The sequence below is a fragment of the Heterodontus francisci genome, chromosome 10 (genome assembly GCF_036365525.1).
Source record: "Heterodontus francisci isolate sHetFra1 chromosome 10, sHetFra1.hap1, whole genome shotgun sequence".
In the NCBI taxonomy this organism is placed as follows: domain Eukaryota; kingdom Metazoa; phylum Chordata; class Chondrichthyes; order Heterodontiformes; family Heterodontidae; genus Heterodontus; species Heterodontus francisci.
This window is the reverse complement of record NC_090380.1, coordinates 76,428,711-76,456,502: the sequence shown is the minus strand read 5'-3', so window position 1 is coordinate 76,456,502 and position 27,792 is coordinate 76,428,711. Positions and strand designations below refer to the sequence as shown.

Sequence of the window (27,792 nt, the reverse complement as noted above, 5' to 3'; positions counted from 1 at the left end):
TAATCAAATGCCTTAGAGAAATAAATGTAAGCCAAAGAAAGAAATGCCCAAAATGAATGATTAAAGCCATTAAAATGCAAATGCTGTTGGATCAGTATGGAAATTACCTTCTAAAAAAGAATGAATAAGTTTAGAATCACATACTAGATAAAGTTCCTTGGTCCGGATGGCTTGCATCCCATGTTGCTAAAGGAAGTGAGAGTGGAGATAGCAAAAGGGCTTGCCATAATCTTCCAATCTTCTCTAGATACGAGGGAGGTGCCAGAGGATTGGAGAGTGGCAAATGTGACACCCTTATTCAAAAAGGATGTAAGGACAGTTCTAGCAACCACAGGCCTGTTAGTTTAACATCAGTGGTGGATAAGGTTTTAGAAACAATAATCAGAGAAAAAAATCAACAAGCACTTGGAGAGGTTTGAGTTAATTAAGGATAGCCAGCATGGATTGACTAATCTAATTGAACTTTTTGATGAAGTATCAGAGAAGGTTGATGAAGGAATTTGGTGGATGGTGTCGATATGGATGTTAAAAAAGCATTTGATAAAGTGCTACATAAAAGGCTCATTAACAAAACTGAGCTCATGTAATAGGAGGGTCAGTGTCCAATTGGATAAAATTTGGCTTAAGGACAGAAAACAGTGAGTTGGGTTAAATGGTTGTTTTGTCAGACTGGAGGATGGTAGACAGTTGTGTTCCCCAAGGTCAGTGCTAGGACCCCTGCTTTGTTGGTTATATTTAAATGACTTGGATCTTGGAAAACAGAGTAGAATTTCAAAATTTGTTGATGATACCAAACTTGGAGGAGTGGCAAACAGTAAGGATGATACAAACCACCTGCAACAGGATGCTCAGTTTGGGTTCCGCCAGGGCCACTCAACTTCTGACCTCATTACAGCCTTGGTTCAAACATGGACAAAAGAGCTGAACTCAAAAGGTGAGGTGAGAGTGACTGCCCTTGACATCAAGGCAGCATTTGATCGAGTATGGCATCAAGGAGCCCTAGCAAAACTGAGGTCAATGGGAATCAGGGGGAAAACCCTCCGCTGGCTGGAGTCATACCTAGCACAAAGGAAGCTGGTTGTGGTTGTTGGAGGACAATCTTCTGAGCTCCAGGACATCACTGCAGGAGTTCCTCAGGGTGGTGTCCTAGGCCCAACCATCTTCAGCTGCTTCATCAATGACCTTCCTTCAATCATAAGGTCAGAAGTGGGGATGTTCGCTGATGATTGCACAATGTTCAGCACTATTCGTGACACCTCAGATACTGAAGCAGTCCGTGTAGAAATGCAGCAAGACCTGGACAATATCCAGGCTTGGGCTGATAAGTGGCAAATAACATTCCCACCACACAAGTGCCAGGCAATGACCATCTCCAACAAGAGAGAATCTAACCATCTCCCCTTGATATTCAGCGGCATTACCATCGCTGAATCCCCCGCTATCAACATCCTAGGGGCTACCATTGACCAGAAACTGAACTGGAGTAGCCATATAAATACCGTGGCTACAAGAGCAGGTCAGAGGCTAGGAATCCTGAGGCGAGTAACTCACCTCCTGACTCCCCAAAGCCTGTCCACCATCTACAAGGCACAAGTCAGGAGTGTGATGGAATACTCTCCACTTGCCTGGATGGGTGCAGCTCCAACAACACTCAAGAAGCTCGATATCATCCAGCACAAAGCAGCCCGCTTGATTGGCACCCCATCTACAAACATTCACTCCCTCCACCACCGACGCACACTGGCAGCAGTGTGTACCATCTACAAGATGCACTGCAGCAATGCACCAAGGCTCCTTAGACAGCACCTTCCAAACCCGCGACCTTTACCAACTAGAAGGACAGGGGAAGCAAATACATGGGAACACCACCACCTGAAAGTTCCCCTCCAAGTCACACACCATCCTGACTTGGAACTATATCACTGTTCCTTCACTGTCGCTGGGTCAAAATCCTGGAACTCCCTTCCTAACAGCACTGTGGGTATACCTACCCCAAATGGACTGCAGCGGTTCAAGAAGGCAGCTCACCACCACCTCCTCAAGGGCAATTAGGGATGGGCAATAAATGCTGGTCTGGCCAGTGACACCTACATCCCATGAATGAATTTTTAAAAAAATGGACAGACAAGTGTCAGATTTAAGTTAATACAGACAAGTATGAGGTGATGCACTTTGACAGAAAGGATAGGGTAAGACAATATAGACTTAATGGTGCAGTTCTAAAGAGTGTGCAGGAACAGAAGGACCTGGGGGGTGCAGGGGAGGCAGTGGCATAGTGGTAAAGTCATAAGACTAGTAATCCAGAGGCCCAGGCTAATGCTCTGGGGACATGGGTTCAAATCCCACCACAACAGATGATGAAATTTGGAATTAAAAACTAGTCCAATGGTGACCATGAAGACATTGGCGATTGTTGTAAAAAAAACCCAACTGGTTCACTAATGTTCTTTCCTGGTCTGACCTACATGGGAGTCCAGACCCACAGCAATGTAGGCTCTCTAAAATGGCCGAGCAAGCCACTCAGTTGTATCAAACCTCTACAAAGTGTAAGAAAAGGATTGAAACTGGACAGACCACCCAGCATCCACCGAGGCACTGGAAACGACAACGGCAAACCCGGCCCTATCAACCCTGCAAAGTCCTCCTTTACCAACAGCGGGGGTGGGGGGGGGGGGGGGGGGTGGTGGTAGGGGGCTTGTACCAAAATTGGGAGAGCTATCCCACAGCCTGACAGTCATACTCACGGAATCATACCTTACAGACAATGTCCCAGACACTGCCATCACCATCCCTCTGTATGTTCTGTCCCACGGGCAGGACAGACCCAGCAGAAGTGGTGGGACAGTGGTGTAGTCGGGAGGGAGTTGCCCTGTGAGTCCTCAACATTGACACCAGAACCCATGAAGTGTCATGGCATTGGGTCAAATAATGGCAAGGAAACTTCCTGCTGATTACCACCTACCGCCCCCTCCCCCCACAGCTGATGAATCAGTTCTCCTGCATGTTGAACACCAATTAGAAGAAGCACTGAGCCAGCAAGGGCACAGAATGTACTCTGGGTGGGGGACTTCAATGTCCAGCATCAAGAGGGGCTCAGTAGCACCAATACTGACCAAGCTGCCTGAGTCCTAAAGGACAAAGCTGCTAGATTGGGTCTGTGGCAGGTGGTGAGGGAACCAAGGGGGAAATGCCTACTTGACCTCATCCTCACCAAAACACCTGTCACAGATGCATCTGTCATGACAATATTGGTAGGAGTGATTACCACACAGTCCTTGTGGAGCTATCAACATCCTAGGGGCTACCATTGACCAGAAACTGAACTGGAGTAGCCATATAAATACCGTGGCTACAAGAGCAGGTCAGAGGCTAGGAATCCTGAGGCGAGTAACTCACCTCCTGACTCCCCAAAGCCTGTCCACCATCTACAAGGCACAAGTCAGGAGTGTGATGGAATACTCTCCACTTGCCTGGATGGGTGCAGCTCCAACAACACTCAAGAAGCTCGATATCATCCAGCACAAAGCAGCCCGCTTGATTGGCACCCCATCTACAAACATTCACTCCCTCCACCACCGACGCACACTGGCAGCAGTGTGTACCATCCGTCTTCACACTGAAGATACCGACCATCGTGTTGTGTGGCACAGCCACTGTGCTAAATGGGGTAGATTTGGAACAGATCGAGTAACTCAAAACTGGGCATCTATGAGGCGCTGTGGGCCATCAGCAGCAGAATTGTATTCATCCACAATCTGTAACCTCATGGCCTGGCATCTACCGCACCCTACCATTACCATCAAGCTGGGGGACCGACCCTGGTTCAATGAAGAGTGCAGGATGGCATGCCAGGAGCAGCACCAGACATACCTAAAATGAGGTGAAGCTACAACACAGGACGACTTGCATGCCAAACAGCGGAAGCAGTATGCGATAGCCAGAGCTCAGCTCTGCAGTCTTGCCACATCCAGTCGTGAATGGTGGTGGACAATTAAACAACTAATAGGATAAGGAGGCTCCACAAATATCCCCATCCTCAACGATGGATGAGACCAGCACATCAGTGCAAAAGACAAGGCTGAAGCATTTGCAACAGTTTTCAGCCAGAAGTGTCAAGTGGATGATCCATCTCGGCCTCCACCTGAGGTCCCCAGCATCACAGATGCCAGTCTTCAGTCAATCCGATTCACTCCATGGGATATCAAGAAATGGCTGAAGCCACTGGATACTGCAAAGGCTATGAACCCTGACGACAGTCTGGCAATAGTACTGAAGACTTGTGCTCCAGAACTAGCTGCACCCTAGCAAAGCTGTTCCTAAACAGCTACAATACTGACATCTACCTGGCAATGTGGAAAATTGCCCAAGTATGTCCTGTACACAAAAAGCAGGACAAATCCAACCTGGCCAGTTACCGCCCCATCATTCTACTCTTGATCATCAGCAAAGTGATGGAAGGTGTCGTCGACAGTGCTATCAAGTGACACTTGCTTAGCAATAACCTGCTCACTGATGCTCTGTTTGGGTTCCGTCAGGGCCACTCAGCTCCTGGCCTCATTACAGCCTTGGTCCAAACATGACCAAAAGAGCTGAACTCCAGAGGTGAGGTGAGAGTGACTGTCTTTGTTATCAAGGCAGCATTGGACTGAGTATGGCATCCAGGAGCCCTACTAAAACTGAAGTCAATGGGAATCGGGGGAAAACTCTCCACTGGCTGCAGTCATACTTGGCACAAAGGAAGATGGTTGTGGCTGTTGGAGGTCAATCATCTCAATCCTAGGACATCACTGCAGGAGTTCCTCAGGGTATGTCCTAGGCCCAACCATCTTCAGCTGTTTCATCAATGACCTCCCTTCCATCACACGGTCAGAAGTGGGCATGTTCACTGATGACTGCACAATGTTCAGTACCATTCGCGACTCCTCAAGATACTGAAGCAGCCCATGTCCAGATGCAGCAAGACCTGGAAAACATTCAGGCTTGGACTAATAAGTGGCAAGTAACATTCGTGCCGCACAAGTGCCAGGCAATGACCATCTCAACCAAGAGAGAATCTAACCAGCTCCCCTTGATGTTCAATGGCATTACCATTTCTGAATCCCCCACTCAACATCCTGGGGGTTACCATTGACCAGAACCTGGACTGGACCAGCCACATAAATACTGCGGCTACAAGCGCTGGTCAGAAGGCTGGGAATTCTGTGGAAAGTAACTCACCTCCTGACTCCCCAAAGCCTGTCCACCATCTACAAGGCACAAGTCAGGAGTATGATGGAATACTCTTCACTTGCCTGGATGAGTGCAGCTCCAACAACACTCAAGAAGCTCGACACCATCCAGGACAAAGCAGCACGCTTGATTGGCATCCCATCCACCACCTTCAACATTCACTCCCTCCACCACAAACGCACAGTGGCAGCAGCGTATACCATCTACAAGATGCACTGCAAGAACTCACCAAGGCTCCTTCGACAGCACCTTCCAAACCCACAACCTCTACCATCTAGAAGGACAAAGGCAGTAAGTGCATGGGAACACCACCTGCAAGTTCCCCGCCAAGCCACACACCATCCTGACTTGAAACTAAACAAAGTCACAACATTCTCTGATCATGGTATTTTATTTCCGCTGCCCGTCTTCTCTGTAGGCATTTATTGGACTTCTTTCTTGTTCTAATTCAGTTCATTACTTTAAACAGACATCAGTTGTAACAACTGTTGAATCAGGTCTTTAATGAGACATCACACTACACGAGCCAATATTTATACGAGTGTTTATTGAGCTCACAATTCACTGAGAACAGAGGCATATCACACTCCACAATTCAGTATGACAACATATTACCAATATATTACATCAAAAGACACACAAAAGTGACCTAAAAAAATAACAATATTGAGCCAAGAAGATGCATTGAGCATACCTCAATCTCTGATCATTCTGTTACCATGGTGTTATGGTCCATTTAAGCTCTTCCAATCACTTTATCATCATAAACACAGTGAATAGACCAACACTGCCCAGACCATGTCTGAATGACCTTCATATATTTCTTCAATTCCTCATCCTTGCCTAAAGCCTGCTTCACAATGCATCCCTGTTCAGCAGAAAGCTGTTTAACACATTATGTGCTGATTCCACAAACAGCCCAGGACATTAAATGATGCAGTGTGTGTGAACCCACATTCCCACAGGATTGACCTGGTTAATCACACCATCCTCATTCAACACCTGCTCTGTTGTCACTTTATTAGGCTTCCTCCTGTACATTCTTCCCCTTGGCAACATCATCTGCAGACACATAATGCTGATGATACCCAGTTTTATCTATTTACCTGCTCTTGACTCCTGTACTGCTTCTGCAGTCAGACTGCTTGTCTGGCATTCAGTCTTGGATGAACCGGTTTTGTAGGTCTACAATGTCATCAGCAACCAAAACCCAAGCTCATTTACATTTAATAATGCCATTCATTGATGGAGCAAGAACTATGTCTGTTGCAAGCTACACTCCTAGGGTAGAATTTAATAGGCCCCCGAGAGATGGACTAGTAGGCAAGGGGCCCATAGAATTGTGACAGAAAGTGGGAGGACACATCGTCTTCCCATCACACTACAATTAAGTCAGGGGCGGGGAAGGCCAAAGACGGCCTTCCCGCCCAGAAGCCAATTGAGGCCCTTACATGGCCAGTCGCCACTTAAGGGCCTCCCCGCCGCCTCTAAAATTAGAGGTGGGGCCTCTGCCACACGGAGAGGTCGCCCGGTGAAACAAGGCGGCCTCCTTGTGAGCTTTGTGGGGGGGGGGGGGGGCCTCCTCCATGGACAATGTGGCCGTTGGAGTACACCCATTGGCAAAGGGCACACCCCCCACTGCCCTCAACACCCCCCGCCCTCCACCCCACCACACACACCTCCCCTCACCAGAGCCTGCTAGACTGGCCCCAGTGACCCTGCCTCACTTACATTTGGTCCAGGCTCCATCGCTGGACTCCACCAAGCCTGGTGTAGTACCAGCAGTGGCCAGGGCTCCCAGTGGCACTGCCAACCCTCTGATTGGTTGGCAACTCTAAGAGGCAGGATCCCCATCCTTAAAGGGATAGGGACCATGGTACCGGCTGTCCATTGCACCCGCAAACTGCTGAATTGCACTGGGGGGGCGGGGGGGGGGGGGGTGCAAAGGGCCAAGGCAGGGTTCCCTTCGCCTTTTCAGCCTAGCGTCGGGACCCCTTGTGGCTCAACTAAATTCAGCCCCAATTATGTGAGTGTCGTAACATTTCACTTGGATGTTTAGTATTGGCTATTAATTTCAGTTTAAGTGGCGCTTGAACTCACAATGCCCTGGTCTAGATATATTAATTGATAATATTAGAGCAGTGCACGTCAGCTCTTTTCCACAGTTAATTAAGTCTAAACACTGCTGGCAATGCACTGAAATGGTTCTAACCAACTTTCTCTGGGTGATCAGTGTACACTGTTCCTCCTTGTTTTTGCAGCCTTTGACCTGATTGATTTCACCCTCTTACTCCAACACCTTTTCTGTTATCAGCTTGTTGGATGTGATGTGTAGATTCTCCCTGACTAATTTAGCTGAATTTTTCTGAGGTCACTAACATGGTGGATTACAAGTGCATTGAATTGGAGGCAACCTTGTGACATGGGTTGGGAGGTAGTGGAGTCAGCATAAAGGCAACATTTGCTGATTGGTGGGACGTGGCAAGGGAATGTATAGTGAATTCATAGTTTAACCGACTTTTGCTACATTCAATTATACGCGTTGAACCAGAAACACTTTAGACCCAATACTCTGGTCACGTGAGGAAATTTAACAGCATTATTTGCCAAGATGCTTGGACAAACAGCAATGCCAGTTTTTAAATCCCAAAATAAATCCATTCCTAGTCTTATGTATAGTGCTTTATACCCCTTTCTACTCTTAGCGACCCACTTCCTTCTGTGCCTGCCCCTGGAGAAAAATTCTCTTCCAGGTTAATTGCAACTGCACTTTCAATATCCCAACGGTCTAGCCTTTGGCCTTCCATTCACATTTCTGCAGCTAGTGATCTGCTCAATTATCTCACACCCTCAACTCCACCTTTGACTCCCGCGTCCCCATTAAAACCATTACTCTCTCACTGGGCCGTTCCCCCAGAATGGCTCTCATCTCAGTTTGCTCAAGTCCAAGGGATGCAGACTTGAAAGGATATGGCAGACAAATGGTTTAGCCATTCACTGCTATATCTGGCTGGACCATATAAAGCACTATCATATCCAGCTCTTTGCCAAAACTTCTCACTATCCCAGGATCATCTTGGAGTGCAAAGATAACCCAGTTTCTTTTCTCTACTGCAAACCGTCTTGTTAAACCCCTCTCCTGTCTCAGATACACCTCCAGCAAGTGCGAGATCAGGGACTTGTTTGTCATAAAGACTAAGACCATCTGATCATCTGTGTCTGCTACTTTCATCCCTTCCCTGAGCTCATTTCCTTGAACTTTTCCTCTGCCCTAGCCTTCAACTTGCATCTTTCTCCAGTTTTTCTCCTTTCTCACCTCATGCTCTCTCTGAGCACAACTTGTAAAAGCGACACACCTGCTGCCTCATCCCTATTCCCACTAAACTGCTAACCACCCAAATTCCTTTCCTGACTCCCACATTAGCTGATATTGTTAACAGTTCTCTCCCCACAGGTACTGTTCCAGTCTCCTTCAAATCACCGTCTTCACGCCACTACTCAAAAAACACCCTTGACCCCTTACATCCTTACAAACTACTGCTCCATCTTCTACCTCCCTTTCCTCTCCAAAGTCTTTGAACGTGTTGTCACCTCCCAAATCCATGCCCATCTTTCTCAGAACTCCGTGTCCGAATCACTCTAATCAGGTTTCTGCACTGCCATAGTACCAAAACAGCTCTTATCAAAGTCTCAAATGAAAGTGACAAAGGCAAACTATCCCTCCTCTTCCTTCTTGACCTGCTTGCAGCTTTTGACACAGGTGATCACACCATTCTCCTTCAATGTCTGTCGTCCAGCTGGGTGAGACTGCACTCACCTGGTTCCATTCTCATCTAACTAATCATAGCCAGAGAATCACCTGCAATGGCTTCTCTTCCTACTCCCTCACCATTACTTCTGGTCTCAATGATCTATCCTCGACCTCCTATTTCTCACCTACATGCTGCCCATCGATATCATCTGAAAACACAGCATTACTTTCCACATGTACGCCAAGGCCGCCCAGCTGTACCGCACCACCATCTGTGGGACTGACTGCATAACTCCGTGGAGTGCAGTCATGGACTCGGGTCAAATAGCCTCCTTCTGTGCTGTAAATGACTCCTTTCTCAACCCCTCCACTATCTCAATTGTTAAGCTGCTTGTCTGACATCCGGTAATGGATGAACAAATTCTTCCTCCAACTAAATATGGGAAAACCAAAGCCATTGTCTTTGCTCCCACGACAAACTCTGTCCCTCTCCCGGGCAACTGTCTGAGGCTGTATCAGACTGTTCGCAACCTCGATGCCATATTTGACCGAGATGAACTTCCACCCACATATCTGTGCCATCACAAAGACCACCTATTTCCACTTCCATAATATTGCCCGACTCAGCTCAACTGCTGCTGAAACCCTCATCGATGCCTTTGCTACTTTTATACTTGACTATTCCAATGCACTCTTGGCTGGCCTCCCACATTCTACCCTCCATAAACTTGAGGTCATCCAAAACTCTGCTGCCTGCATTCTAACTCGCACCCATCTGCCATGTTCACTCACCTATATTGTTTCCAGTTAAGTAATGCCTCATTTTTAAAATTTTCATCCTAGTTTTCAGATCCCTTCATGCCCTCGCCCTTTCCTATGTTGATAATCTCCTCTAGCCCACAACCCTCTGCGATCCTCTAATTCTGATTTCGTGAGCATCCGATTTTAAATTGATTCAATATTGGTGGCCGTGGGCTGTCTTTCCCCATTTAAGATACTCTTTAAAATCTACCTCTGACTAAGCTTTCGGTCATTTGGCCTATATCACAAATAGATGCAAACCCCCTGTAAATTGTTCTGTGCATGAGTATTCATGTCAACCGCCATTTTATACAGCATGTTTCAAGTTTTACCTTTATGTTCTGATTGTCAAAATGGAGATGATCATGTGGTACAGCTTGTCCATCAGCCACACAGCCGCACTACCCAACCTGCCTGAATTTGAAACGGTCACAGGTGAAGGTACAGCTTGTTCATTTACACAGTTGCCATGTGCTGCCTGGACACACTTCTCCCCAAGACCTCCCTGCAAGAAGCAGAACTGCCTTGGGCTGCCTGAAGCCACACTTTGACAAATCCAACAAGAAAAAAAATCAAAAAGACAAGCTGCAAAAACAGCAGGAAAATCTGATTTCTACCAGTTTCCCCTCCATCTAAAAGAAGGTGACCCTAGCAATTTAAGCTGCCTCCACTTATATCCGAGAGTGCCAGAAGAAGAAATTTGTAAGAGAAGAGATATTTCCAGCAGCAACTCCCAATTTGGCATTTCCAATTGGTGATCTCCAATTTTTGGACTCTTTTTGATAATTTAAATAGACACTAGTTTTAACTGAAATCTATATTAGCTAGTAGTTAAGAGAATTTTCTATTTAGTAAATGTCCTTGCCTTTTTTACGCCTTTAAGCTTTCCCTGAATGTTTGTAAGCAACTGTGGCGAAGTTAAACCCCTTCCCAAGTTTGAGTGTGTTAATAAACCCTACTTCTTTGTTTTAACTTTAAAAACAGAGTTGTTGATGTCGTCATTTATTAGGGTTTAAGGGAGGGAAAGAAACTCAATCACAAATCTATTTACAGACAGGTGGCTGGAAAAACTGGGAAATTGATTCAGAGAAAAAAAAAAATTACCTGTTCATAACACCTTCTATCTCCTTAAAAGGCTCAGTGTCAGTTTTTTTTTCGATAACGCTCATCAAGCACCTTGGGATGTTTCATTACATTAAAGCCACAATATAAATCCAAGTTGTTGAGATATTCAGCATCCTTCTACAAAATATTTGAGAACACAAGACACACGAAATAGGAACAGAAGTAGACATATGACCCATCGAGCCTGCTCCGCCATTCAGTATGATCATGGTTGATCTTGAACAGAGTAAAACCAAAAGCACCCATGAATTGCTACAAGTTGAGAAAAAAAAAAATAGCTGCTCTACCCACTTCCCTTTTTAATTTACATAATGGGATTTTGCAAAGACCAAGGAAACTGGAATAAGTTAATCAACATTTATTAAAGCATAAAGACATTTAATAATTTCTACACAATATACTGTACAATTACTAGTCATGACTGTCGTCTCTGCTTCAAGCATTCATGATGATAGACTAAATGGTCGCTCCATTCCCTCCTTGATAAGTTTTTCGTTACGATCCTTGAAAGAAAACAGAAGCCACATTTAGATTATATTTCAAATATACTCAACTGTATCACAAAATGATTATTTACACAGCTTAAAAAGAATTACATTGAGTGTAAAGCACAGAAAAGGTAATTTGGCCCAACTTGTGTATGCTCCACACAAGCCTCTTCCCATCCCTATTCATTTAGCCCTAGCAGCGTATCCTTCTATTTCTTTCTCCTTCAAATGCTTATTTAGCCTCCCCTTTAGCATCTTGTGACAGCGCACTCCACATTCTTACCACTCTTTGGGTAGATGTTTCTACTGAATTTCCTATTGGATTTTTTTTCCTAAAGAGTCATAACGTCACAGAAAGAGGCCATTCAGACCATACAGTATATGCTGCCTCTCTGTGGAGCAATGCAGTCAGTCCCATTCTCTCACTGTATCTCAGTCACCCTGCAAGTTTTTTTTTTCTTCCATGAGATGTGAGAGTCGCTGGCAAGGCCAACATTTGTTGCCCATCCCCAATTCCTCGAGAAGGCTGCATTCCATCTAGTGTAGGTACACCCACAATGCGGTAGGAAGGGAGTTCCAGGTTTTTGACCCAGTGACAGTGAGGCAACGGCGATACAGACCCAAGTCAGGTTGATGTGTGACTTGGAGGGGAACTTGCATGTGGTGGTGTTCCAATGCATGTTGCACTTGTCCTTCTAGGTGGCAGAGGTTGCAGGTTTGGAAGGTGCTGTTGAAGGAGGCTTGACAAGTTGCTGCAGTGCATCTTGTATATGGTACACACTGCTGCCACTGTGCACCAGTGGTGGATGGAGTGAATGCTTAAGGTGGTGGATGGGATACCGATCAAGCGGGCTCCTTTGTCCTGGATGGTGTTGAACTTCAAGCATTATTGGAGCTGCATTCATCCAGGGAAGTGGAGAATATTCCATCACATGGCTGACTTGTGCATTGTAGATGGTGGACAGGCTTTGGGAAGTCAGGAAGTGAGTTACTCACTGCAGAATTCCCAGCCTCTGACCTGCTCTTGTGGCCAAACTATTTATATAGCTGCTCCAGTTAAGTTTATGGTCAATGTTAACCCCCAAGATGTTGATGGTGGAGGAATTCAGCGTTGGTAATGCCATTGAATGTCAAGGGGAGATGGTTAGATTTTCTTTTGTTTGAGATGTTCTTTGCCTGGCACTTGTGTGCTGCAAATGTTATTTCCTTCAAGTGCCTATCCAATTTCCTTTTGAAATCATTCATCGTCTCCGCTTCCACCGCTCTCCTAGCGGCGAGTTCCAGGTCATTATTGTATGCTGCGTAAAAAAGTTCTTCCTCTCATGCCCCCAGCATCTCTTGCCCAAAACCTTAAATCTGCACCCCAAGTCCCATCAACTAATGGGAACAGCTTTTCTCTTGTCTACCTTATCTAAAATATTGCACACCTCTATCAGATCTCTCCTCAATCTCCTGTACTTCAAGGAGAACAACTGCAGCTTCTCCAACCTAACCTTGTAGCTAAAATCCCTCATCCCTGGAACCATTCTGGTAAATCTCCTCTGCACCCTCTCAAGGACCCTCACATCATTCTTAAAGTGTAGTGATCAGAATTGGACATAATACTCCAGTTGTGACCTAACCAGAGCTTTATCCCTGATTTCGTACTCAATATTTTTCTATTTCTAAAGCCAAGATCCCACATGCTTTGCTAATTACTCTCTAAATATGTGCTACCATCTTCAAAAAGTTATGTACATTAAACCCCAGATACTTCTGTCCCTGCACACCCTTTAGAACTGTGCCATTAAGTTTATATTGCCTCTCCCTATCCCTTCTGCCAAAATCCATTACCTCACACTTCCCTGTATCAAATTCCACCTGCCACCTGTCTGCCCATTCTGCTAGCCTATGTCCTGTTGCAGTCAATTTATTAGTGACCAACATATTTACACCCTCTAGTTTTGAACACAAGTGGAAACATCTCTATGTCTATCCTATCAAACCCTTTCATTATCTTAAAGGCCGTCAGATCACCCTTAAGTCTTCTCTTTTCTAAAAGAGCTCCATGCCTGTTGTAGCCATTCTGATGAAGTATATCCTCAGTTCTGGTATCAACCTTGTGAATCTTTTTTTTGCAGCTTCTCCAATGCCTTTTATAATATGGAGACCAGGACTGTGCAGAGTACCCCAGGTGTAGTCTAACCAAGGTTTCATACAAGTTGAACACAACTTCTCTGCTCTTCAATTCTATCTTTTTAGAAATTAACTCAAGTGCTTTGTTCACTTTATGGCCTTCCTAGTCTGTGTCTCTACTTTGTGATTTGTGAAACTGTGCCCCTAGATCCCTTTCTTTCTCTTGTCATGAAGGCCCCCACCTGCCAAGAATGAGGCATATTAATTTTGTCATATAAACATCTTAAATTGTTATTGGAGTGAAGAAATGACTTGTTTTACAAGAGATCACCAGACACTTGGCTGGAGGACATTTGCATACGAAGAGACAGTGCTTGGAGAAGACAAAAAAATTGCTCACTGATTCAATTAAGAGAGAGATTGGGCTGCGCAATGGTGATCCACATCTTGTCGTGGTGGGAGACAGCACTACAACGCCCCCCCACCCCACCCGAGAGCTTTGGAATCCACAAAAAATGCAGGAGGGTTTGTTGAAAAAAAACTTAGTCGCATGACTAACCTGCTGGCCAACTTGGAGGTTTGAATTGTGCTCACAGGTCAGTTTGAATTCAGAATGCAGTTTGCAACTAAACCTGGAACAAGACAGTCTCTCTCCTGGCTGGCTCTCTCTCGCTTTCTCGCAAGCCTCTGGACCCACTGAAGTCACATAATCCTCAATAGAGAAAAGACTCCTACACTGAAACAAGTTAAAGCGTGCACTGGGCCCCAACGAACAACAAGACTTACCGGCAACCAAAGACTTCACCATCAAACTCAAAGGACTGTAACTACCAGATATTGCCTCAAACTTTTCCCCTTTATTCCTTCTACTTTTTCTGTCACTATCTGCGTGTGTGTTTATCGCGTATGCATGTTAGCATGGCCGCGTTGCGTACTCTTAGTCATTAACCAAATTAGAGTTTAATAGATTTAAACAAGAAAGGTGGAAGTTTAAGAAAACCTGTCTGATTTCTTTGCCTTACAATTGGAAAGTGGTGAACAAGGATTCACTGGGGGGGGGGGGGGGGGGGGGGGAAGCTAAAGCAGTGTTTTTAAAATTAAACCCTGTTACGGTTATACCAGGCAAAGGCTGAGAGGGAACCCCTAGACCCGTCTCACCTGGTTCTAACACTTCATTTAGACTCATACCATCCAAGCAGTATGCGGCCTACTTATTCTTCCTGCCAAAACCACGCTTATCTACACTGAAATTCATTTGCCAATTACATGCCCATTCTGCAAGTTTATTAATGCCTTCCTGTGTTTTTCTGCATTCTTGTATTAACTATACCTCCCAATTTAGTGGCCCACTAACATTTTTGAAATTGTAATTCTTATTCCAGACTCCAAATTATTAATGTAAATTTTGAAGTGGTCCCAGCACCGATCACAATGGAACACCAATTCCCACCTTTTGCCAGTCTGAGTAGCCGCCTGACCCCACATACTCTGACCTTAGCCACGAGTTGACTATCTGGTACTTAATCGAAGGCCTTTTGAAAATCCAAATATATTACATTCACTGCATTACCATGGTCTACTCAGTTATTTCTTCGACAAATTCAATAAAATTCAATGACTTTATTGTCCATGTACTTAGTGTATTCCTTTTTCCTTAGTTTCAATTTTACCCATATCTCTCCCCATTCATGGTATTTCATGATTGGCTAGTTTCTTCTGTCTTTTTTTTTTACTGGAATATTTTCCTCTGAACTCTAATGACCGCAATTCTAAATAATTCCCACTGCTGTTCTATCTTTTGTCTATCAATTTTTTTTCCAGTTTATCTTTAGATTCATTCTCATTTCTTCAAAATTAACTTTTTCCCCAATTTATTAACTTGGTCTTTTTCTTATTTGTGTCTTTGTCAAACATTATTTCAAACCTTATGTTATGATCGCTACTGCCTAGATGTTCCCCTACACTGGGTAGCTTTTACTACAATTAGCTAATAGCACCCCCCCCCCCACCTCCCCACGAACTGCCAAAGAGAAAACGCTATTCAATTTAAAGGCATCTAACAAAGAACCAGCAAAATGAAATAATACTAATTATGAAGACCTCATTCTTAATTTAAATACAAAATTTCAAGTTCAGTCACTTCCAATACACAGGACGTCTGATCCCAACAGAATATGGTCAATTACTCAGCAGTCTGAAGCCTTGTTTTCATCTGTTTAGCTGCCAGTTTGTGTGTGCACCTAGACCAGGCAATGGAGTAAAATCAGACATTAATGTCCAATGCCAAATTTCTATTCCAAAATAGACCTGAAAGATTTTACTCTGCCCCAATCACTACCAGCAGGTCTGAATACCTGGTGCAGTCAGAGTCATAACGGCACAGGAGGCGGACATTCGGCCAATTGAGTTTGTCCTGGCTCTCTGTGGAGCAATCCAATTTGTGTGGACTGCTTGTAGTGTCACAGGTGCTCACTGTTAAAGGACACAGGGAAAATTTTCAGAAAAGTCTACCAACTTTTTAAAAAAAAAGTTTTTGACCAATTTTTGTCAACTCCCTAAATTTTGATAGATTTTTCAAAAGTTCCTTTAGGTGTATTTAAAGCATTTTACATTAAATATTTTTAAAAGTTTACTCTTGCACCTCTGACATTACAAGCAGGCCACACAAATTGGATTGCTCTACACAGAGCCAGCACAAACTCTATGGGCCGAATGTCCGCCTCCTGTGCTGTTATGACTCTGACTGCACCAGGTATTCGCACCTGCTGATAGTGATTGGGGCAGAGTTAAATCTTTCAGGTCTATTTTGGAATAGAAATTTGGCATTGGGCATTAATGTCTGATTTTACTCCATTGCCTGGTCCAGGTGCACACACTTGCATGTTCTCCATACCTCTGCTTTGAATATCAGAAAGACTACCACAGAGATACCAGACTGAACAAGCACTGTAGGAAGCCTTTGGCCCCTACCTGATGGTAACTACATTGTGACATTTATAGGAAATAGGAGCAGGAGTAGGCCATGCGGCCCCTTGAGCTTGCTCCATCATTCAACAAGATTACGGCTGACCTTCTACCTCAACGCCATTTTCCTGCAATATTCCCATATCCCTCTTTAATATCATGAAATCTATCGATTTCTGTCTTGAACTCAATGACTGAGCCTCCAAAGCCTTCTGGGGTACAGAATTCCAAAGATTCACGATCCTCAGTGAAGAAGTTACTCATCTCAGTCCTAAATGGCCAACCTCTTATTCTGAGACTGTGTCCCTTGGTTCTAGTGCCCCCAGTCAGAGGAAACATCTTTTCTGCACCCACCCTGGCGAGCCCTGTAAGAATTTTGTATGCTTCAACGAGATCACCCCTCATTCCTCTAACCTCTAGAGAATATAGACCCAGTCTCCTCAATCTCTCCTCACAGGACAATCCCACCATCCCAAGGCTCAGTCTGGTGACTCTTCATTGTACTCCCTCTGTGGCAAGTATATCCTTCCTTAGGTAAGGAGACCAAAACTGTACATAATACTCCAGGTGCAGTCTCACCAAGGCTCTATACAATTGCAGCAAGACATCTTTACTCTTGTACTCAAATCCTTTTGCAATAAAAGCCAACATACCATTTGTCTTCCTAATTCTTGCTGTAGCTGCACGTTAGCTTTCAGTGACTCGTGAACAAGGACACCCAGGTCCCTTTGGATATCAATACTTCCAATCGCTCATCATTTGTTGCGGTTGTTTTCCTTGGAGTGGAGAAGACTGAGGGGGTATCTGATTGAGGTGTACAAAATTATGAGGGGCATTGATAGGATAGATAGGAAGAAACTTTTTCCCTTAGCGGCGGGGTCAATAACCAGGGGGCATAAATTTAAGGTAAGGAGCAGGAGGTTTAGAGGCAAAAATTTTTCACCCAGAGGGTGGTTGGAATCTGGAACTTACTGCCTGAAGGGGTGGTAGAGGCAGGAACCCTCAATATTTAAGAAGTATTTTGATGAGCACTTGAAACGCCACAGCATACAAGAATACAGGGCCAAGTGCGGGAAAATGGGATTAGATTGGATCGGTGCTTGTTGGTCGGCGCAGACGCGCTGGACCGAAGGGCCTGCTTCTGTGCTGTATAACTCTATGACTCTATTTAAGAAATACTCTGCATTTCCACATTATATTCTATCTGCCATGTTCTTGCCCTCTTGCTTAGCCTGTCTAAATCCCCTTGAAGCTTCTTTGCAACCTCTTCACAATTCACACTCCCACCGAGTTTTGTGTCATCAGCAAACTTGGAAATATTACATTTGATCCCCACATCCAAATAATTTATATAGATTGTGAATAGCGGGGGCCCAAGCACTGATCCTTGCAGTACCCGACGAGTCACAGCCTGCCAACCTGAGAACGATCCATTTATTCTTACTGTTTTCTGTCTGTTAACCAATTTTCAATCCATGCCAGTACATTACTCCCAATCCCACCCGCTCTAAATTTTACTTACTAACCTCTTATGTAGGACCTTATCGAATGCCTTCTGAAAATCCAAATACACCACATCCACTGGGTCCCTCATATCCATTCTGCTAGTTACATCCTCAAAAAACTCCAACAGGTTTGTCAAACATGATTTCCCTTTCATAAATCCATGCTGACTTTGCCCAATTCTACCAATTATTTTCTAAGTGGCCAGTTATCACATTCTTTATAATAGATTCTACTATATTCCCAATTACTGATGTCAGGCGAGCAGGCCTGTAGTACCCAGTTTTCTCTCTCCCTCCTTTCTTAAATAGTGGGGTTACATTTGCTACCTTCCAATCTGCAGAAACCGTCCCAGAATGTATAGATTTTTGGAAGATGACCACCAACGCATCCACTATCTCTACAGCCACCTCTTTCAAAACTCTGGGATGTAGATCATCAGGTCCAGGGGATGTATCAACTTTCAGTCCCTTTAATTTCTCCACTACTACTTTTTTTTTTTAAACTGATACTAATTTCTTTCAGTTCCTCCACAAGTCCCTTGGTTCTCTAGTATTCCTGGGAGGTTTTTTGTATCATCCTCCATAAGACAGACACAAAGTGCTTGTTAAGTTTCTCTGCCATTTCCTTATTCCCCATCATAAATTCTCCTGTCTGTGTCTGTAGTGGACCCACATTTGTCTTTGCTAATCTTTCCCTTTTTACATACCCACAGAAGCCTTTAAAGTCCACTAGTTTACTTTCATATTCTATTTTCTCTTCATCAGTTTCTCGGTCCTCCTTTGCTGAATTCTAAAATCCTCCCAATCCTCGGACTTACTACTTTATAAGCCACTTCCTTTGATTTAATACAATCTTTAACTTCTCTTGTTAACCATGGTTGGATCACCTTTCCGGTTGGGTTTTTGTGCCTCAAAAGGAATGTAAATTGATTGTAAACCATGTATTAATTATTTTTAAGTGCTAGCCATTGCCATCTATCGTCATACTTTTTAATGTAGTTTCTCAATCCAACATAGCCAATTTGTCCCTCAGTTTCGTTTGTTTAGATTTAGGACACGAGTTTCGAATTGAGCTACATCACGTTCAAACTTAATGTAAAATTCTATCATATTCTGGTCACTCTTCCCTAGAGGTTCCTTTACAATATTATTAATTAGCCCTTTCTCATTGCACAACACTAGATCTAAAATAACCCATTCTCGAGTTGATTCATCAGCAATACTGTTCTGGAAAACCATCCTGTATACATACATTTGAGGAATTCATCCTCCACAGCCTTAGTGTTAATTAGGTTTACCCAGTCTATATGTAAATTGAAATCACCCATGTTTACTGCATTACCCTTGTTACATAGGCCTCTAATTTCTTGATTTATACCAAGTCCTACATTACCACTACTGTTTGGTGGCCTACAAACAATTCTTACCAATGTTTGCTACCCCTTGCTGTTTCTTAGCTCCACCCAAACTGATTCTACATCTTGATCTTCCAATCGAAGATCCTCTCTCACTATACTGATCTCATCTTTTATTAACAGCGCTACCCCACCTCCTTTTCCTTTTTGCCTATCCTTCCTAAATGTTGAATACCCTTGGACATTCAGTTCCCAGCCTTGGTCTCCATGCAGTCACATCTCCGTAATGGCAATTAGATCATACCTGTTTACTTACATCTGTGCCGTCAATTCATCTACCTTGTTGCAAATGTTGTGTGCATTCAGATAGAGTGCCATTAATTGTGTCATATTTTTGCAACCTCTAGCCTTATCTGTTGGCACACTCTTAAGTTTGTACGCTCTGTCCCTTCCTGCCACCCTCCGATTATCATTACCCTTATTGCTATCTTGCCTTCTCCTCTCTCTTTAACTTATCACATCTTCCCTCACCCCCACTATTGAGTTTAAAGCCCTCTCTACTGCTTTAGTTATACAACTCACCAAAAAACTGGTTCCAGCCCAGCTCAGGTGAAGACTGTCCCAATGGTATACCTCCCACTTTCCCCAGTACTGGTGCAATGCCCCATGAATCAAAACCCCTTTCTCCCACGCCAATGTTTAAGCCATGCACTTAACTCTGTCGGGCAAGCCCCCCACCTGCCAAGAATAAGGAAAATTAATTTTGACATATGAACATTGATTTTAAACTATTGTTGAAGAAAGGACTTATTTAAAGAACAATTGGAGCCCCTGACTGGAAAGACATTTGCATAGTAACAGACAGTGTTAGAACAAGGGGCCCAGTCCTTGCTTCCCCAATACACAGAAGTAGTGGTCAGACCAGTTTGGTCACATGAATAACTGACTGCTGGAGTTTTTTGAATTTGAATTCCAACAAGGAATTTAAAATCAGAAAACTGTTTTCTCCTGGACTGAAAACATCTCTCTCCTGTCTGCTCTCATCTCTCTCTCACCAGCTTCGGAAACCATTGAAGACAAGTGAACCCCAAGAGAGAAAAGTCTCCTACAGTGAACAAGGTTTAAGAATACTGGGCCAACTAAAAGCAAAACTACTTACAAAAAGGACTACAGTGAGCTCGAAGCACAGTAAACAAGTAACTCTTCAGATATTGGCTCAAACCTCTCCATTTTATTTTTCTTCCCTTTTCTGTCTCGATTTGCATGTGTGTATCGCGTGTGCATGCTAGCGTGTCATATATCCGTAGGCATTAACCATATTGCAGTTTAAGTTTAAGGTTTAATAAATTTCACGTTTCTTCTTTAAACCTAAGAAAGCCTGTTTGTGCTCATTTCTGCCTTATAATTAGAAAGTGGTGAACAAGGATTCACAAAGGGGGAGCTCAAAACAGTGTGTTTAAAAAAAACCCTGTTACAATAAGATCTGGTGAAGACAGTAAAAGACCCATAAACACCTTTCTCACCTGATCATAACAACTCTCTAATCTTATTTACCCTACTGCAATTTGCTCGTGGCTCAGGTAACAACCCAGAGATTATTACTTTTGAGATTCTGCTTTTTAATTTAGCCCCTTGCTGCTCATACTCTCTCAGCAGAACACGTTTCCTAGTCCTATCTGTTGTTGGTACCCACATGGAACCGAACCCTGGCACCAGACAGGCAACACAGTTCTCTTGGCTGCAGAGAACGGTGTCTATCTCCCTGACTATACTATCTCCTGCTACCACCACATTCCTATTTACTCCCCTCACTTGAATGGTTTCCTGTACCACTGTGCCATGGTCAGTTTGCTCATCCACCCAGCAGCCCTTGCTCTCATCCATACAAGCTGAAAGAACCACAAACCTGTGGACAATTGCAAGGGCTGAGGCTCCTCCACTTCTGCCTTCTCAATCCACCTCCCAACCCCCACCCCCCCGTCACTGACCAAATAAGACGCCATCCTATGGGGTGTGACTGCCTTCTGAAACAAAAAGTGTCCAGGTAGCTTTCCCTCTCCCTGATGCATCACAGTGTCTGTAGCTGGGCCTCCAACTCAACTACTCTGCGCCGAAACTCCTCGAGCTGCAGATACTTACTGCAGATATGGTTGCCATGGATCACATTGGTGTCCACAAGTTCCCACATACTGCAGCTCCTTATTGTGTTTTAACTGATTTTCTTAACTGATTTTTTAAATTAATGCTGGCCCTCACCAGCACTTACTGTACTAATTTAAATCTCAGTAATGCAATAAACTTTACCGCTTAAAAATAAAGACCAGCTTACTTCCCTTCTGCTTGCGTATCTTAATTATAAGGTAGTTACTCAAAATTTGTTTTAATTTTATGTTTTTCTAATTTCCAGTTATTAACACATGCACCCTAACAGCAGTGTACTAACCTAGCTATATACAAATACTCTCTAGCAGCAGTTACTCACCAACTAATCACCTTACAGCTTTTCTATGATGTCACTGTCGGATTCTTTTTTCAAACTCAGTCAGCGCTCGCCGACTCCGGAAGCTCCCTTGCAGATCCGGGTCCTCTCTGCTTCCTGAAGGTAGGTGAATGCCCCGAGCCTTGCACTGTATTCATCCTCTCCTGATGTTAGGTGCTCCCACACAGGTCCTGTTCCTCTCTGTTCCCTGAAGGTAGGTGAAGCTACTGCACCATCTCTACTTAGAATTGCTTTAGATGGCTTCACAAAGCAGTAACTTACAGACAGCTGCATGCTGGCTAAGATTCAAGCCCATTGCCAAACAAGTGCTACCATCAGTCCCCTTTTGGCAACAAACAATTTAGTCACCTCCCAACATGTATCCCTCCTCACAACTCCCAAGGTTCCTACTTGAAGATCATTCCGCTACCCCTTTACACAGACATTGCTCTGTCGTGGACCAAATCATTGCGCAGATATCCCATCAGCGACAAAAACACTGCACTGAAAACAAATCTGACAACCTTCCTACTATCTGAAGTCACCATGGCGCCTAGTGCACTTTTCAATTGTAGCCACCTAATTCTCCTACATTAGCAGGAGCTTGAGCATGCTGCTGAAATTTCAGCAACAGCTTTTGGGATTGAAGTGATACTTACTTGTCTTTAGTTATGGGCCACATCCTCTTCAAAAAGAAAGTAAAAAGGATAAAAGCATTTTGCATGCCATCATATGGAACTTAATGTCTCAGAAAGCATTTCTTAATGAGGGTGAGGTGCCACTCCTTCCTTAGGCCCAGATCATGCCCTTCACGGGCTCCTTTTCCATAATACAGACCTCAACAGGAGAATCATTAAATCCGTGAGCTCGGTCCACTGAAGATACACCAGCCTCACTGAGCCACATTGTTACATCACTGTAACTGCTGACACAAATTGGAAGTTTTATTTGCGCATGTGTACAGTTTGCGCATGCGCAAAGATAATGATATCAAAACAGCATCAGCTACATAGTGTAAAGTAGGTAGAAGAGTTAAAAATATTACAACTAGCGTTTGATCTATTATCCATCCCTATTATTTCCAAATTTCACCCATCTAACAGAATAGGCTGCATTTGCTGACATCGCAACCACTAGGTGGTGCAGTACTGGCAAATGCACAAATGCAACTTCATTGATTGAAGCACAAGTCTGTGCCGTTTCAGGCAGCTGCTAGTAATAAAGATGGCACTGCACAATTTGACACAGAAAAGCGAATTGAAACCAAACCCTCACCTCTCGATGGCTGCAATCGTCACCTCCATCCCCCTCAACAGTGCCCTGCTCCCTCCCACGATCGCCGCCTCAACCGCTGCATTGTTTCCTGCTCCCTCCCGCGATCGCAGCTTTTCTTTGTCGCTCCCTCCCAGGCTAGTCTGCTCGCTGCACCATCCCACCGTTCTCTCCCATGTCCATCTGCTTTCCGTTTCCACCCCCCACCCCCCCCTTGCTATTGCTCCCCGCCTGGAGGAGTAGCGAGGTGGGGAGTGAGCGGCGAGGGGGGAAAAGGCGAGGCAGGGTGTGAGCAGCAAGCAGTAAGTAGCGGTGAGCATACGGGCATGGGAGAGAATGGCAGGATGGAATGGGGTGGAAGCAGCAATCGCAGCCATCGAGGGGTGAGGAAAAGCTCTGTCGTCATTACATGGCGATGTCAGCACATGCATGCCTGGATTCATACTGGAAAGCTGGCAAATATTCCTACACACTGATGACGTCGGCGATCAGTCTGTGTATGCTCTGCATTGTCAGGAGACACTCTGAATATAATAGGAACAATTACTGTGTTGTCTGATCTCTGAACTTCACTGTACCAGAGTGGGAACATTTACTGGCCGTAAACGAGAACTGCAACAGAGCAGCAGAAATTCACATTTATTGTCAGTGTTACAGAAATAGGGCAGTGTGTAATGTGAGGAAATAGTTCCTGTCTGTAAATTCTGCTCTCACATTGTTTCACATTTTTATGGTGAAAAAATAAAAAAATCAAGTTACAATAAAGGCTTCTCTTTACTCATTGGATAGCTGCAAATTTTCCAGGTTAACTTTTACTAGACTTTAAGCAGCATCTCTGTCTGATTTTTCACAACACTATTTATGTCAGTCTCTGTGATGATCGGCTCTGTCTTTGGTGAAGGCAGGAGATCACTGATACTGCATCTGCACATATGTGGGAAGTACTTCCCCCTAGTGCTGCAGGGTCAATAGATGTAGCCTTGTTACATACACAAAACTACTGCCTTGGCCCTTTCAGCTGCTACTGCAACATTGGATATTCTTTTCCCCCTCTCCTCACCAAGGCGCGCTACCTATAGAGCTCCAACACTGCCTGAAGCCCACCACAAAACATATAATGAAGGTACACATAGGAACATTGGGCCAGGTCTCTGCAGTATAACACTGGCAGGTGGAAGCACAGTTCTAATGCATTTCTGGTGACAAGTTTGTCAATTAGGAAATCCAGCCCTGAATAGCATCACGTTCCCCACTTTTTCCACCAACTTTCATCTAATTATTGCCCAATTCTGCTTCATTTCTCATTATTCTTACCCGATCAGTTTTGAAGACATAGTACCAGAAAAATAGAGGCACTACGCCACAGACAAATCCCATAAGTGACGTCTTAGGACTTGGACGAAAGTTGGGATAGATGTGGTTCAGATTGCGAGCATATACCCAACGAGTAAGGGCTGGGTCTTCCTGTAAAATGCAAAGAAATTGCAGCAAATTATTTGTTGAACAGGACTATAAGTATTAAAAATTACAGCAAGTCAAAATATGAAAGAGATTATGGTGATTTTTAAGCAATCAATTGGCACAGACGTACGCAGGTTTCACAGTGACGCGCATTCAACACCATTAGTTTCCATGTTACCCTGAAGAAGCATGGCAGTTTGGGTTCCGCCAGGGCCACTCAGCTCCTGACCTCATTACAGCCTTGGTTCAAACATGGACAAGAGAGCTGAACTCAAGAGGTGAGGGGAGAGTGACAGCCCTTGACATCAAGGTAGCATTTGACCAAGTATGGCATCGAGGCACCCTAGAAAAACTGGAGTCAATAGGAATCGGGGGAAAACTCTCCACTGGTTGGAGTCGTACCTAGCGCAAAGGAAGATGGTTATGGTTGTGGGAGGTAAATCATCTGAGCTCCAGGACATCACTGTAGGAGTTCCTCAGGGCAGTGTCCTAGGCCCAAACATCTTCAACTGCTTTATCAAAGACCTTCCTTCAATCATAAGATCAGAAGTGGGGATATTCGTTGATGATTGCACAATGTTTAGCACCATTCGCGACTCCTCAAAATACTGAGGCCATCCATGTAGAAATGCAGCAAGACCTGGACAATATCCAGGCTTGGGATGACATTCATGCCACACAAGTGTCGGGCAATGACCATCTCAAACGAGAGAGAAATTTAACCATCTCACCTTGACATTCAATGGCATCACCATTGGTGAATCCCCCACTATCAAGATCCTGGGGGTTACCATTGATCAGAAACTGAACTGGAGTAGCCATATATGTACTGCGGCTACACAGCAGGTCAGCGACTAGGCATCCTGCGGCAAGTAAGTCACCTCCGGACACCCCAAAGCCTGTCCACCATCTACAAGGCACATCAGGAGTGTGATGGAATACTCTCCACTTGCCTGGATGGTGCAGCTCCAACAACACTCAAGAAGCTCGACACCATCCAGGACAAAGCAGCCCGCTTGATTGGCACCCCATCGACAAACATTCACTCCCTCCACCACCGATGCACAGTGGCAGCAGTGTGTACCATCTACAAGATGCACTGCAGCAACGCGCCAAGGCTCCTTCAACAGTACTTTTCAAACCTGCGACGTCTACCATCTAGAAGGAAAAGGGCAGCAGTTGCATGGGAACACCACCACCTGCAAGTTCCACTACAAGCCACACACCATCCCGACTTGGAACAATTTCACCATTCCTTCACTGTTGCTGGGACAAAATCCTGGAACTCCCTTCCTAACAGCACTGTGGGTGTATCTACCCAACATGGACTGCAGCAGTTCAAGAAGGCAGCTCACCACCACCTTCTCATTGGGCAATTAGGGATGGGCAATAAATGCTGGCCTTGTCAGCGACGTCCATATCCCATGAATGAATTTTAAAAAAAGTTCCGTGTTCAAACTTTCATGCCTGCCCTTCAGCTTTGTTTGTAATAGTCTAGAAAAAGATAATATAATATGGTGGCAGTGAGTCGACAGTATTGATGAGCAGCTGAGAATGACAACTCAAATCACAAGCCCTACCTGAAGCACTGCGACTGGATCACAGCTCTTACACCGGGAAAGCAATGGTGTTAGTGGAGATTTGAAGGCGATCTGAGCGCTCTCTGTTTTGCCCCTAGCCAGCAAGACAAAACTTTACTGTAGTTTCAGCCATAGAGATCAGTTCAGAGTAGTGTTTTGACGCTGATCCCTTCCAGACGTCGCTGTACTTGCACACCATTAGCCCACCCCAATGCCGTGGTCCTCCTGTCTACAAGCTCGCAAGTCCAGGCTGCAGCTCCTACTCAGCTCTACAGGCATCTCAGCTTGCTGCAACTTTTAAAGCAAGGTTTGCTCCTCGGGGGAGAAAAGAGTAGAAGGCTTAGGTAATGGCAGCCAGATTTCCAAAAATGGACTGAAAAGCATCGGATGTCTCAGGCAAATTCAAACTGTTTAAGCAGAGGATTGATCTTTGCTTCCTAGCCCACAGAGGTTGTGGATGCGAAGAAGCAGGCTATAAAAATCTGGATTGCCATAGGAAATGAAGGTCTGCACAGAAACAACACTTCTGATTTATCTGATGTTGCAGCATGCAGGCTTAGAGGGTACTGGGCCAAACTTTGCAGAAGGTCCAGCAGCAGGAACACAGGGAGAAGCCAGAGCAGGCTGCGCTCAAACTGCAGAAGTACACCACCCAGAGGCCAAGGGAGGCGAGACACTTCTCGGCATCACCAAAAGCAAAGACCCATCCACGAAATGGGGGTATGCCTGACCAAAGCTATCGGCAACATTAGAAAGTCAACTCAGGATAATAGTTAATTTCAGAGTACACCACCTGAAACTCACACGGCATAGACAGAAAGCCAACGACAGCCTGGATGAATTTGTTAACCAATGCAGACAGAAACCAAAAGAATGTGACTTTTCTGATGCTGAACTCCCTGAACAAAATTATGGAGTTGGATTATCACCTCCACTCCTACTGAGACATTCCAGAAAGGGTCCATAACGCCTGTCAGTACAATATCCAATGCACCCAGGCAGAACAAGGTATGCAGTAACTGCAGGCTTTCACATCAATTGCGTAGATACCCAGCATACACAGACATATGCAAGGCATGCGGACTTAGAGGGCACTAGGCCAAACTTTGCAGAAGGTCCAGCGGCAGGAACGTAGAGAGAAGCCAGAGAGGCAGCGCTCACGCTGCAGAAGTACACTACCCAGAGGTTAAGGGAGAAGAGACACTTCTAGGCATCACCAAAAGCATAGACCCATCCATGAAATGGAGGAACGCCTGACCAAAACGGATGAGGTGGATCGAGAGGAAGGCAGGACAGGTGAACAGCTATTTCACATGACCACCTTAGCAGAACAGGTCCACTGCATTAACAAAACAGAGGCTTCCGCAACACTCCAGATTGTCTGCCCCAATAAGGCTGGACAGCACTGATTGAGAGTGAAGACTTATACAGATGCAAGTGCCAACATTCTACCTTTCCACATTCTCAAGGACACGTCTCACGAGGCACGGAAATCTGTACCAACACTAGAAGAGTTAAACCCAATGTTTTCTGGAGTGAAATACTTTTCCAAATTAGACTAAAAAAATGGATATTATTCCGTACACTTGTCAAGAGGGTTGCAAGAACTAAATGTTCAAAACTCCCTTTGGCAGGTTTCCTCTGTTTACCATTTGGGCTGTTGGTCA

At 44.6% G+C, this 27,792-nt stretch overlaps 1 protein-coding gene across 1 annotated transcript in view; it reads right to left on the bottom strand.

Moving 5' to 3' along the window:
* Nucleotides 1-11,249: 11,249 nt before the first annotated feature.
* Nucleotides 11,250-27,792, bottom strand: part of ndufb4 (NADH:ubiquinone oxidoreductase subunit B4) — a 28,545-nt gene continuing 12,002 nt past the window's right edge. Inside the window, exons 2-3 of the mRNA XM_068040822.1 lie at nucleotides 24,399-24,548; nucleotides 11,250-11,409 (exon numbers count right to left, since the gene is read on the bottom strand). Of these exons, the coding sequence (XP_067896923.1) occupies nucleotides 11,350-11,409; nucleotides 24,399-24,548 (210 nt within the window). The 3' untranslated portion in view covers nucleotides 11,250-11,349. The remainder of the gene's footprint in view (nucleotides 11,410-24,398; nucleotides 24,549-27,792) is intronic.